The 13,715-nt window shown below is 44.2% G+C and overlaps 3 protein-coding genes across 11 annotated transcripts in view; all 3 read right to left on the bottom strand.

Annotated features, from left to right (window-relative positions):
* The window catches only part of LOC144088706 (transcription factor Sox-9-B-like), a 62,278-nt gene extending 61,598 nt beyond the window's left edge, over nt 1-680 (bottom strand). For both annotated transcript variants that reach the window (XM_077619307.1, XM_077619308.1), the window contains exon 1: nt 546-680. The gene's annotated coding sequence lies outside the window, so the exon portion shown is untranslated. The remainder of the gene's footprint in view (nt 1-545) is intronic.
* Nucleotides 681-1,188: 508 nt separating this feature from the next.
* On the bottom strand, nt 1,189-7,212 carry LOC144088709 (guanine nucleotide-binding protein G(o) subunit alpha-like). Of its 2 annotated transcripts, XM_077619316.1 has the most exons (11): nt 6,998-7,212; nt 6,428-6,563; nt 6,245-6,336; nt 5,555-5,647; nt 5,304-5,464; nt 5,102-5,230; nt 4,060-4,189; nt 3,918-3,998; nt 3,112-3,199; nt 2,789-2,922; nt 1,189-1,513 (listed from the first exon to the last, which is right to left on the bottom strand). In XM_077619316.1, the coding sequence occupies exons 1-11, from the start codon at nt 7,034-7,036 to the stop codon at nt 1,367-1,369; spliced, it is 1,230 nt and encodes a 409-aa protein (XP_077475442.1). In that variant the 5' UTR covers nt 7,037-7,212; the 3' UTR covers nt 1,189-1,366. The 2 variants fall into 2 exon arrangements, with proteins under 2 accessions (XP_077475442.1, XP_077475443.1); XM_077619317.1 differs by lacking the exon at nt 1,189-1,513 and having other exon boundaries at nt 2,487-2,922; nt 6,998-7,209.
* A 323-nt stretch (nt 7,213-7,535) lies between these two features.
* LOC144088707 (ethanolamine-phosphate cytidylyltransferase-like) lies at nt 7,536-13,715 on the bottom strand. Of its 7 annotated transcripts, none has more exons than XM_077619314.1 (14): nt 13,055-13,715; nt 12,721-12,917; nt 11,146-11,234; nt 10,753-10,873; nt 10,615-10,681; nt 10,466-10,550; nt 10,357-10,398; nt 9,693-9,825; nt 9,454-9,536; nt 9,127-9,204; nt 8,983-9,048; nt 8,847-8,912; nt 8,231-8,319; nt 7,536-8,153 (listed from the first exon to the last, which is right to left on the bottom strand). In XM_077619314.1, exons 2-14 carry the CDS (start codon nt 12,812-12,814, stop codon nt 8,063-8,065), a joined length of 1,104 nt encoding a protein of 367 aa, XP_077475440.1. In that variant the 5' UTR covers nt 12,815-12,917; nt 13,055-13,715; the 3' UTR covers nt 7,536-8,062. The 7 variants fall into 7 exon arrangements, with proteins under 7 accessions (XP_077475440.1, XP_077475439.1, XP_077475441.1 ...); XM_077619313.1 differs by having other exon boundaries at nt 10,753-10,914; nt 13,055-13,713; XM_077619315.1 differs by lacking the exons at nt 12,721-12,917; nt 13,055-13,715 and adding an exon at nt 12,022-12,408 and having other exon boundaries at nt 10,753-10,914.

Raw genomic sequence — 13,715 nt, 5'->3', positions numbered from 1 at the left:
TAAACGATATAGTTACATATTTTCCCCTAACGTTTGTGTTTGACTAAAAGGGCAAAAAGACTGATTTAGAGGCACTTATCAGTTCATCACGGCCAATAGGTGAGTCAAAGAAGGCATCACATGACATAAAACAGGCACCAGACTAACGCTTCTAATATATAATGATAATAAACAAGACAAATTCATGATAGGTTGCGTCCCATTCCCAATTTTTTTTAACCCATTTCATTGATTGGCTGCAAATAATAAAACTGTTTTAACAATTCGTTTGTTCGATGGAAGTTGGCGACGCATTCAAGTTTAGACCTCGGCGCGGACCAGTTTTTGGGGTGACGTATTTTACGGCGGTGAAAAACAAATCTGCCCGGATTGGGTCATTTCACGGATCAGACAGCGGTCGGTTTCGCCTTTCGCGGCGAGGATAAATATACACGCGGCCGATTTCTCAGACGCGTCGGAGCTCTTAATGGCCCACCTTGCTTATTTTTGCTCGATATACCGCCCGAAGAGAATGCCAATTGTCTCGGGTTCGCGCAGGAACTCACCTCAGCCAAAGGGGGAGAGAGGTGGGAGGCCTCCGACGAACGGGTGAAGGGGGCTCAAGGTCCTTCTGCTTTGTCTGGCTGTCGCTGGCTGCGTAACACGCCATGGCGCCCCCCTCCAAGAGTCCACTTCACAATCTATGGAATTAAAATGGAGGATAAATATTATGGAGTGCAACCGGAGAAGGTGTTGTGTATTTGTGCTGAAGGGGGGAAAGAAGCGGGGTGAAAGGTCAAGGTGGGGAGTGACATTTGCAAACCTTTTGGGCTCATAACAACTCAAGGATTTCCTTCTTCCTCGCGACGATGGCTAGCAAACCTCAGATTGGCCATTTTATTCATTCACTGCCATGGATGGCAAATCTTTTTGAAAAGGGGCGGATGGCATTGAATAGTCATGATTCGGTGCCACGGAAAGCCAATGAATTAAGTTAGGAAAGTGTTTTGTTCATGCCTTTCCACAGTTTGAGTTTTTTTATTTTTAGTAACCTGGTGCTCCAGCACCCCCCACAAGGAGGATAAGCGGTTCAGAAAATGACTGAAGAAATATAGGAAGTGTGTGGGCAGTCAAACAAAAGGCAGTTGTAGTATTTTCGCTTTGTAGGTCAGTTGAATTAAAAAAAAAAATTAAACGGGAGCATTTACGTCACAGGAGAGCAATTTGCGGGTATATTTAACAAGTTGAAAATGGGCGAAAGGAACACAGCAAGGAGCGTAGCCGACACGAAGACGCTGGGTTTTTTTTTGCGGCAGCACCAGCAGATAGATATAAAGATAGATGCCTGCCTGCAAGATCGCGATGGCGGTGCTCTCCGCTCTGGTGCTCAGTGGCTCCGCCGAGGCGTGGTACAAGCAACTGGCCGGCTCCAGCTACCACTCGGTGGGAAGAGCCTCCGGCTTGCTGTCGCGGGTCCGGAGCTCAACGTTCGACCGGAGAGGAGCCCACGTGGAGCCGTCACAAAGTTTGCTTCCTGAAACAAAGGCGCTGCGTTTTAGTCTCAAGACAATGGTCAGTATTCCTTCACTTTGCTTTGAAAAAATATATATAGATATATACATATGCATTGTGTGTGTAAAATGTTCATGTATAACATCAGATCTGTGTAGACAGGACTAGAGCTGTGGCTATCAAATAATTGGAAAAGGAACGATACTAGAAGAATCCACAATAATATTCAACACGATTATCATTTAAAAATTCAGTGATTGGCAGGAAATCAGGTCAGGGTGTATATGCCGCCACCTCCTCCCTGTCATTAGCTGAGGTAGGCTACAGCACCCCCACGACCCTCGTCAGGATTAGGTGAATGAATGAATGATGGAATATTCAATAACAAATATGGTACTTGACATCATCACACGAGAAGCTTTTTTTAGACGCCGTGTTATCAAGAGGTTAATCAGCATGCATTGTAAAAATATACTTGGAAAAGAGCTCCAGGTATTAAATTGCATCGGGCTTCTGCTTTTAAATCACGTTTGGAATGACAAATGCACACATCCTCACAATGGCTTGGAGTACTTGCAAAAATATATATTGTATGTTGTAGATTGGGCATGTAACATGTATGTACTGTATATTAACTGTATTTTTTTTTTTTTACAGCCCAGTTGTATGAGACATATTGTTCCAAACGTATCCAGTTGTCAACTCTTCTCTGGCGACATGCTGACTTTTAGGTGCAAAGTGGACATTTTCTTCTCTCTGGAATGAGCCTAAACTGAGATTTTGTTCCCAAGTTGCAGAAATGGTGTGTCCATAAATAAATTTGTTCTGTACAAAGTGGTTTTTTTGCTATTAAATACAGCACAAATTTACCATTGCTTCATGTCAACTGACATTTGAGATGCATTAAACAACTTGAAGCTTTCGCCAATCCACACTCCAATAATTTTGTATGGAAACCTACTTTCCGAGCAAAAATAAAAATGTCCAACTGTTAGTGTGATTGGATGACATTTCCCATTGACAGCTTGTGACAATCTTACTTCTTACCCTCAAAAAACTTTTCAAAAATCATACATAACCGGATACCCAAATTAAGGATAACCAGGTAAGACAAGTTTTGAGTAAACGCCCATTTTTGGAGGCAAGAAGCCCCGACCGAGACTTTGGTAAAAATCAATTATAAATATTTTATTAAAAAACGATTTAAAAACATAAATACGAGATAATTAAAATACGCCGACTGTCAGAGGAGCGGAACGGCTGTCAAATTGCACTTGATAATCTGTTGGGCCACCACCTGAAAGACCACCCGGATGCTGGCAGTGTCCGTGGCGGTGGTGAAGTGGTGGAAGACGGGTCCGTGGCCCCCGCCGCGAGTTGAAAACATGGCGGTGACGTGGTGGGCTGCGGCGTCTACATCTGCATCTGGTCCTGGACGGAGGGATCAAGAAGAATTACACTCAATTATTTCCGTATCAAATGTGACTTTATGAGAATATTTGCTACAACAGCATACATGTTTTTTTTACTTCGATCTGCATTTTCTATAATAAGACAGGATCTATGAACCCATCCAGTATTTTTGGCAGGATTTTTTTTTTTAAAGCATATCAGCCATACCTTTAAATGTGGCATCATAAAATCTTAAGTGTCTTCCAGAGTTTAGAATCTTCTCCTGGAATAAGTCACTTTTGTTCATGAACAAAATCTGTAAAATGGAAAATGGAAAATGCAAAAGAAATTCAAATGTTGATCTAATGGCTAGATTAGAGTGAAAATATACTAGACCCCAAACACTATAGTCGCCACGTCAATGTTTTTGTCTAACAATATGATCCACAAGTATAATGCAAAAATGTAGAGCTATAGGCAATTTTGACACTATTGAACCAAACCTCTAAGTAAAAAAAGTACAGTAATCCCTCGAATATCGCAGTTAATGCAGACCAGACATGGCCGCGATAATCAAAAAATCCTAGAAGCAAGAGTTTTCACATTATGAGCTTTAAAAACATATATTTTTTAAATAATAGCAGAAAAAAAACTAATCCGGATGTAGTGAATTCGCGATAATCGAGGGATTACTGTAATCAATCACAACTAAAATAGCTCCATTTATTGCATTGGGTGACCAAGTTTATTTGCCGTCTACGTTTATGTAAAATATAATAATTTGTTTGCCACTTTTATTTGGTGCTGCACACCTCAAACTGGATTTTTCTGCTTCGTTGTAATCACCCTTTTATATGAATTTGTGATAGCTCTATTTAAATTGGATGGACAAAAGACATTTGGCTATAGTACTTTTTCCCCATTTCCTGGGTAACAGGTGACTTGGAGTCACAGGCAAAAATATGTGAGCAGGACATCCCTAGTCCAGATTTATAAAATGACAAAATAAGATATCCAAAAAAAAGCTAGCCTACCATTGAGGTATGCTGGAAGATGGAGCTGGAACAGATGGAAGCAAAATGTTGGCAACTTTCCCGCAGTCGATTCTTGATTTTCTGGGAAGAGAGTGTCCATTAAAAAAACAGTCAGCGAACGGTGGCAAAAAAAATAACATACCACAGTGGGGTCTTTGGGGAGCGTGGCATCGTAACTGCTCAGGGCCACGACAAAAATCACGGCCTGGATGCCGTCAAAACAACGGAGCCATTTCTTACGGACGCTCCGCTGACCGCCCACGTCGTACAACCTGCAGACAGAATTATCACTTTACCACGTAAAATAACCACGTATTAATATCAACAGATATTGTGGTAGTGTACCAAGAGTAAAAATAACCTTCCTAAAAATGGTCCCCAAAAAAATTGCCATGGACTGCAAGAGTAAATAATGTGAGCCAAACAGCTCAACACAAAAGAAAAATGATCGTTAAACTACTAATCTAACTCTAAATTTAGTTTTTCTTCTGACGGTGGCGGTGTATAATTGATATTGAAGTCAGGCTAAAAATGAAAATCATTTCAAAATAGGATTTAGAAATTAGCAGCGCCAAGGGCCTTGGTGACATAGGTAATGAGTTTCCAATTGTGTCAGACCGTCTCTGGGTCTTTATATCCCAGGTCAAATGTCTTCCAACAAGCAGGGAAAACAATGACGAGTCTCCACGATGACTCAAAAGTGAGAGAGAAAAAAAACATGCCACGTGGTCTGACTGGATTTAGAGCCATTAGCTCAGGGGTAGGGAACCTATGGCTCAGGAGCCACATGTGGCTCTTTTGATGGGTGCATCTGGCTCTTTGCTAACCTGTGAGCTAAAATATGGAAATCGCTGGTGACAGAACTGAGATATTACATCTAGAACTGCTTTAATCTTCATTTTTTTGCAGTAGACTCTTCTGGAATGCATCCTCTCATTGATTAGCAACAGTATAAGAATCTTTTTTTAAAATATTCATTTTTTTTCCACTTTAAAAGTGGTGAAATTACTTTAAAAATTTGAAGGCATTTGTTTACATGCATGTATTTTGACTTTTAAATTCGTAGTATGGCTCACAAGGAATAACATTGGAAAATATGAATTGTTTGTGGCTCTCTTTGTCAAAAAGGTTCCCGACCCCTGCATTAGCTTCACCTCATTTTTTTTTTGCGAAATGACACATACCGGAATACGGTACCGTCAACTTGGAACTGCGTCTCGATGATCCCGCATGTCTTCACCCTCACCCGGAGGACGTCTCGCTCGGTCGGGGAGTAATTGGGGGCGATGATCCGACTCATGTTTTCAAAGAAACTGAAAAGGTAAAGCGCGACCGATCGTTCAGACTGGAAACACGGATGGCAAATTCGCCTGGCGGCGGACTCACTAGAGGGCGGAGTCGTTGAGCTCAAACAGGTAACCCCTGGCCGCGGCCGCTCGGACCTTCTGGTCGGCCCACAGCGCGCAGAAAGCGTGAGCCACGAAGGGGCGGAGCTCCCGGTCGGCGTCCAGACACTCGTTACACGAGAGGATGGCGCGGGCGTGAACCTAAGGGAAAGGAAGCGGTTCGAGGGCGGTTCGGGATTCGACGGCAGACGGACACCATATTTCCATTTATCTCATAAAACAAAGAGGCACCTTGTTCTTTTTGTTGGCCAAATTTATCCGTAGCATCCCCATCCCCAGGAGGACAAACTTCATGGAATTGAGGAGATTGTCAAGGACTGCAGGCTGCCATGAGACAGGAAACAAACGAGTGTCATTAGCAAGGAATGGACCAGACATGGGCAAACTACGGCCCGTTAGGCTTTTTAATCCGGCCCGCCGACGTTGTCCAAATTATAGTAAAAATCAATGACCTCATTCATTTCCCTTTCCCCTGCAATACCCTCGTTTCTCTGATAGATGGCGCACTAACTCCAGATTTTGATGCACTGGCAAAAAAAGGAGAACAACAACACAGTTCCCACTGAAATGTGTGTTTCTCTACTGTGTTAAAAATAGCAACTTGCACATGTACGCACAGCAGCAGTACAGTAGCTTAATTAACATGCCGCTCATCTCTCAATTTAAAGACTGCTTTCTTTGGTTGAATAATAATGTTCTTAATGTTGAAAGTAAATAAATGTTTACCTTCAATTGTGTCTTTTTTCTTATATTTCAATCCCCAGGTTTGATAAATTACATTGCGTGTCCAAATGCTCCTGGCCCGGCCCCTCTGTCAAATTTTAGTATCCATTCTGGCCCACAAGTCAAAAAGTTTGCCCACCCCTGGTATAGACTCTCCCAATTCAGTGCAGACAGCTTTACGAGTGGATTCGCCCTTACCTTGAAGCTGAGGAGTTCTTGTTTGGAGAAGCCATGACTGTGGATGATCTTTATCTGTTTAATAAGAGTGCTTTTTCCGCTCTCTGGAGCTCCTTCAAACAAACACACACAAATGACGTAATGAAAACTGCCCCTTAAAGTGTTGTCATACTTTCACAAAAACTCAAGATGCCTCAGCCTTACCTAGGATGAGAATTTTAACCACGTTCATCTCATACTGGGCCTGCTCAGAAAGGTCTTGCTCGATTTTGGAACTCCGCAGTTTAGCCTTTTTATGTTCTTCAGTGACGTCTTGGCGAAGGCACATTGCAATGCACGTCTAAAAAGATGGGAAAATAAGTATCAAAAGTGTTGTGGAGGGGGAAAAACTCAGTTGAAATCACTCATAAGAGGAAACCCAACTCATATTTGAGCTATTAGGCTTTGAATGTCATCTTTAAAAAGTTTCTCTGAATGACTTTGGAGACGTATCATACGAATGCTAACGGTAGCCATTTTGAATTGAATTGAATTGAATTGAATGCTTTTATTGTCATTTCAATTCAATTAGTGCTCTAAGTTACAACATTTCCCAAAGCAAACATTTGTCTCATTCTTCCCTTTTGTTTTTAATCAGCATTCTTCCACAAACGTTGATTATAACTAAATAGAATACATATTACGCTTTCACCGAGAGCGCCACTGCCATTCGGAATACTACATTTCAAGGGGGATTTAAGAAAACATACAAAATAGAGTCAATTGACAAAGTACCTGCAGCGGGGCTGGCAGTAGATTCAAACAACAAAACATCTTTTGCTGTAAAGGTTTGGCAAACTCTGTCGTTGCCGTGAATCTTGAATTTACTGTTTAAATACCATAACATCGATGCACGGTGCTGTTTTGGCTTGTAAAGATGACGTCACACTCACATTATGTTTAAACGGACGCAGGTGCGCGCTCAACTGTAACTACCGTAAAGCTGATTGTAGTGTCGTAAAAACCAAAACTAATATTTTAAAACTAGCTTTTAATTTAATTTTAATTTAACTAATCGTCAAACTATTTGGGATAATGTAAGCAATGAAAAACTCAACAGTTACAATAAAATATTTTTAAGAATTCTTTAAGAATACTCTAAACAACTAAACACACGGTATAAAATGTAGTACGTACTTTTTTTAAATCGAATAAAACGTTATATGCTGAAACGTTATATAAAAAAATCCACACGTCTTTGGTGGATGAAGTGCTGTTTAAATTGTCAACAGCACATCATTTACTCCAGTTTGCACAGTATTGGTATAACTCGTCAGGGCCCATATACCTTAAAATTGGCATACAGGCATTTTATTATTTTTGTCATTAAATACATATGAACTTTAGTGCTGGTTTTAGAGGCATGAAACTGCACTCTGGTTCCACAGGAAGAATCCATGAAAATAAAAAAATAAAAGCATCCACCGGGAAGAGGGCAACCAAGCAGTAAAAAAATCAATAAATAAATACCTCAAATAAAATTGAAAAGAAACAAAATGGAGGAGAACCATTCCCGTAGTTGCCTGTTAAAATAATAAAGCTTATGGGTTTTGATGGCGATGCTTGTGCTCTTTTTTCAGGAAATAAAAGTAGAAAAACTGTATGTGTTAAAACAACAACAACAACAACAACATCCTCCTCAATATACAACAAAACGCGTAGAATTGTAAAAATGCGGGTGTTTGGATGTTTTTCGAGGCAAGGAATAACTCCAAAATAACTACAAATAAGATCCCGGTTGGAAAAAAAGAACGAGAGTCGTGTTGTGTTTGTTTGACTTTGGGCTCATTTGGTGTAGCATCACTGGTCTGCCACTTGGTGTCGCTGCATAGCCTGGATCACGGCCATCTCGGTGGCTTCTTTCTTCTGGTTCCTGTCTTGAAAAAGCAGCCTGAAACCCAGCAATGAGGCCAATCGAGACCCGGTTATCCTCACGTGGATGCGTCAGAGGCGGACGCTGAGTTGGACCTGTTTTTGGTTATCCTCTGCACGATGGCGTCCGTGGTCAGGCTGTTGCCGCTGTCGACGGTGCGAAGGATTCCTTGCCTTCTGGGCACCTGACGGACAAAAGATTAAGTAGAAGCAAAAAATGCTCTTCTGTTATATTGCTTAAATGAGATGAAAAATATTTTTTTGTTATGCTCAGCTTTAACTGAAAAATGGGATTAACGTGGCGATATAAAGGATTTACCTACCAGATTTTTCGGACTATAAGTCGCATCTGAGTATAAGCCGCATTAGCCAAAGAATACATAATTTTTTTTAAATGATAAGTTGTGCCTGAGTATAGTCGAGTACAGGTTAAAATAAAAATATGTACACTACGCAAAGGAAGAAAAGTTCCTTCGAGTGGTCCAAAAATGTCACGTTGAGACGGATTGAACACATTTCCCATAGTTTTCATTACTTTTTCCACATAAATTTATTTTCTATTAATTATTAGGAACACATTAGCTTCATTGTTTTTGTATACAATTTGAAGAACGTGTTGCCTAAATAGTTTTTTCCAACCCAGATGGAAAATAAAATGGCCTTATTTATAGCGTGACTGCGTCCGGGCAAGCTAATTCCCCTGGCTACTCACGGCGTAAGGGTCGGATCCGTCTTTGTCGGGGTACGTTTGCGTCTTCCCGTGGCACACCAGGTCCACCTGCCAAAGGAGGCGCCATCTCGGTGCGGGGGAGGAAAGGTGAGGGGAGGGTCACCCCGCTGGCACTTACCTTCAAATGATCCAGCAGATCTTTGGTGACCGCCCACGGGGCGCCGATCACCACCTCGGAGACATACTGCGACCCCAAGGAGGTGGTTTTAAAGGAGGCCGGAGGATGGGGGAGAGGGGGTGAGGAGCGGGAGGGACGACATACCCGGCACGCCAGCACGCTGAGCGTCCTCTCATGGACGTTCATAATCGGGTAGTTCTTCCCTTTGTAGCGGTTCACTTCCTGAAATGGAGAAATCGACCAATCAAGGCGCTGTAATGATGGATTGGCAGAAGAAGGCATCCTATTGGTCCCGCCCCTCTTCCTATCGATCTGCGATCACTTCCTGCCCTTCCTCACTTTATCATTTGATTTGTTTGGGCCCGTCTCAGGGATTGGTCTCACCAAATGGGCCCCCGCATGCTACTCCTAGGGCTTCTGGGACTTTGATATATTGTAAACAAGATAGCAAGCCAGCCCATAAAGACTCACTTGATCAAAGTGCAGCCCCACGATGATGTAGGGCTTGTCCGCCATCTTGTGCGCCGCCCGTAAGAAGTCCACGTGGCCGATGTCTGAGTCAAGAGTCAAGAGTTCTCTTCTTCTTTTTTTTTGGTCCTAGTTGGACAAGACTGGACCAAGTTTAATGTGCCACATGGGAGTTTGTTATACTGCCGTTGTGGTTGTTTTTATATGCGAGGCCCCTTCCTCTCTCACGGAGAAAAAGATACGGAAGAGGTCAAAGGCCCCGGCCACGTAGATAATGGTGTCGCCGGGCTGCGGCTCCTGGCCCGAAGCAAACTGGATGATTTTTTGGGACGTCTGCAGGAACTGGGACACCCCCGTCCAGGGACTGTGGCTCTTCTGACCATTGGAGGAGTCCCATTAGCCACCAACAAACACACACACACACACACACACACACACACACAAAATAACACAACAAAAACCCAGAATTTAGTCTGCTCTGGAAAATGATAACGTAAAGTGATGCAACATTTTTTTTTTCCATTCATGTTCCAAACAAGGGTCGCAGGGGGTGCTGGGGCCTATCCCAGATCACTAAGGGCACCGGGCAGGGTGCACCTTGAATGGGTGGGCAACCCATTGCAGGGCAGATGAAAGCAATTGAGCATAAAATTAGCCTACCATGAATGTTTTTGGGATGTGGGAGGAAACTGGAGTACCCGGAGAAAACCCATGCAAGCCCGGGGAGAACATGCAAACTGAACCCAGTGAGGACCCACCTGGGATCAAACCCTCGACCCCACGCTAACCACTTGGCCACCGGGCCGCAAGAGGTGACTTTATAAGGCAAGTCATCATTTTTGGTTTAAAAAAAAATGACATTGAGTCACGTAGGTCATTTTCGAATGAAGAAAAAGTGTGACCCACCTTCCCAAAGTTGTCCGTGCGCTGCCGGTAGTCCGAAGCGTCCTGCGAGAGTTCCGACATGTGAAAAGCGTACCCCGACTGGAACGGCGTCAATGACAAACGGGCTCACGATGTTGCTGTGATGCGCTTTGGTCATGAGAAGCATCCTGCCAACCAGGTCGGTGGTGGAAACTCCCTGCGTTCGTTTACATTCCCTGGAAGAAATCGAGCCAGGCAATCACCAACAATCCGTCTTTTCTTGTCGGGCGATGGCGGTACCTGTAGCGTCCCGACTCTTTGACTTCCCGGTACGTGTCCTCGCCGTCCGCCGTCAGCGTTAAGTCGTCTGCAAAAAAACGTCCGGCGAGTGACGGCGGGCACGCTCGCCGTCTTATTTTGAAGCCGCTTTGCGCTTACCGCCGTGCACGCAGAAGTCGCAGTCGTACTTGTCCAACGTGTCCAGGGCGGTGATGTACGGCGCCCCCTCCACCACCTCGTCCACCCATTTGATGGCCCGCACCATCTTGTAGCGCTCTTCCTGAGTGAAAACCGGCGGGCCCTTGTGCTCGGAGATCTCGCCTGGGCGAACAACGGCGTCAAACCAAACGAGGGGTGTGTACTTTTCGCCACGACATTTCCTCGTTCTCGCTTGGGTCGTGCGGTAACAAAAATTTTCTTTGGACTTCGCATTGAAGCGCCAAGGAGTTTATTCGTAGGTGTAAGACGGCAGAACTTAACAGAACTTAAAACCACGAGAGGTAGGCGGGGCCTTGAACATTTGGAAAGTAAAAGAACTATACTGAGCCTTACTGTCTGTGTGCACGCCCACGATGAGGTAGTCCCCCATGGCCTTGGCCTGCCGCAGCTGGTTGGAGTGGCCGTAGTGGACCATGTCGTAGCTGTAAGACAACAAAACACGGAAAATAAATGGAAAGGTCTTTCTTGGCTTGTCCCAATCCAGAAAATCTAAATCTGGACGGGCCCACTTGAAATCCTTCCAGCGTTCTTATTCGTTTTTAAATCCCTACGTGTCAAAGTGGTGGCCCGGGGGCCAAATCTGGCCCGCTGCATCATTTTGTGTGGCCCGGGAAAGTAAATCATGAGTGCCGACTTTCTGTTTTAGGATCAAATTCAAATGAAGAGTATAGATGTATATTAAATTTCCTGATTTTCCCCCTTTTAAATCAATAATTGTGATTTTTTTAAATCGATTTTTTTCTGTTTTTAGCTCCAAAATCATTTTGTAAAATCTAAAAAATATATTAAAAAAGCTCATATAAACATTGTTTTAGATCTATAAAAAACGGAATATTCAGGGCTTTTAATCCAGTTATTTTAATCCATTTATTAAAAAAAAAAAATCTAAATATTATATCTAAAATGGTCCGGCCCACGTGAAATCAAGTTGACGTTGAAGCGGCCCGCGAACCAACCCGAGTCTGACACCCTTGGCTAAACTAATGGAGAGAGACTGTCAACGTGTTTAGCTCCATCTAGCGTTTAAGGTGAAAAGTGCAAGACCACACAGGCCGAATTACAGCTTCTTTTGCAGCCCATTTTTGGAGGTGGGGGTTTAAATCCCAGCTAGAGGAAAACCGAAGTCAACAGTCCGAATTTGTGTCGATCTTACCAAGGCAATCGCAAACAATTCATGACTTTTTTTGTCAACGCGTTGGCGGATTTTACCCGTCCACGCCGAGGCCGGCCGGGCTGACCAACCGGAGACACAGAGGCATTGTAGCGCCTTTATCTTGGAATGCCGGCGACGCGGTGCGCGTGGCCCGAGAGCCGGTGTTGACGTGGGCACTCTTTTAGCGCTACCGGCATCCCAAACATTCGGAAACATTCCGGGGGGCCGAGGTCGTGTCCAAAGCCGCGTACGCATAACCCGAATTCTACGGGAGAAAGGCTCCGTAATCCGGGGCCCGAAAATGAAAAACATCCTTTTTTTTTGCTGCCACACCGAGCAGGAAAAGACAAAGAAGTCCAACTCTTGTGTACTTTGCATAAAAATATGGAGAAGACTCATCCGTGGACGCTTTTCCCTGGAAAAAAAATCCTGATTTCAGACTACCTGAACTTCCGGAATGAAGAACGCAATTGACAGGTTAAAACAAGAAGCAGCGCATATTCACGTGACAAATGCCAACCCAAAAATGTCTCATATTTCAATCAACAACAACAATCAGATCATAACACATTCATAGATGGGCTCATCTATTTTCCAAAAACGGAAGATTGAAGCAGGCTTAAAGTTCATATAAATCGGAGGATGCAGGTGTGCCTAATGGGGTGGCCCAATTAGAAAACTGCAGCAGCCCCCCAGATCCCAGGATCCCAGAACCCCCTCTCTCCCCCCTTCTCACAGCCCCTGTACGTACTCACCATCCGTCGCACCACACGCGGACCCTTCGCCTCCTCTTCTCGGGGCTGGCCGCCGCCGGGCGCAGAGATCCGGGTGTAGAGTCGGAGCCCACATCCTTGCTCACCTGGGTCGAAGGTAGCCGATGGTGGCGATGGTGGTTCTGGTTCTGCTGGTGGTGACGTTGCTCGCGCTGCTGGTGGTGTCCGTTTTTCAGCATCTTTGAAAGCTCCGGGCCGGGAAGGTGTAAGGCTTTCCCCGAGGTTCGGCCGAAGCAGGGGGTCGTGACGGAGGTGATACGAAGCCGAACCCGAGCCCGAGGCAGTTCGTGCAACGGCGGCGGCGGTGTTCGCTTACGCTGCGTCAACGACGCCTCCTTCCGACTCCGAGCCACAAACGCCCGCTTCAATTCGACTGGAGTCAGCGGGGAAATGGACAGGAAGTTGCCTACTCGTCATAAAAGAGTTAGTCATCCAAAGGCGAACAGTGACATTTATTTTGAAAGCCCGCTGAGAGGAAGTGTGCAGTGTTTGCGCACTCAAACTTGATGCCGGCAGAAATCACGCGACCAGCCCGGGTTACATAATGACGTTTACATTTCTATCTTACGTGGGTTACTCTTTTTGCTCGCGTGCAACGGAAGTCACCCTTCAAACAACCATTTTTAAAATGTATGAATTACTCAATTATATTTATATGTGCCTGACATTCACAGAGTTGAATTTCCTGAAAGAAAAGGTCGTCATTGGACTTTCTTGCCAGCAGATGGAGGCAAAGATTCAATGTCTAGTTATGAGCAGTTTCGACATTTATTATGTTTTTAAAAGATCCCGTTTCATTTTAAACAATAATCACTCATCCATTTTACCTTTCTGTTTATACTCGAAAGAGTCTCGGGGGTGCTGGAGCCCCTTCCAGTTAACTTTGGGCATCTCGTATTGTGGCCAGCCAATCGCATAGAACAAAGAGACAAACAACCAATCACAGCTAGGGATAATTTAGAGTGCCCAATCAGCCT

The sequence above is a fragment of the Stigmatopora argus genome, chromosome 14 (genome assembly GCF_051989625.1).
Source record: "Stigmatopora argus isolate UIUO_Sarg chromosome 14, RoL_Sarg_1.0, whole genome shotgun sequence".
Lineage (NCBI taxonomy): Eukaryota > Metazoa > Chordata > Actinopteri > Syngnathiformes > Syngnathidae > Stigmatopora > Stigmatopora argus.
Note: the sequence above shows the minus strand (reverse complement) of the source record. Positions and strands in the feature narration are given on the sequence as shown.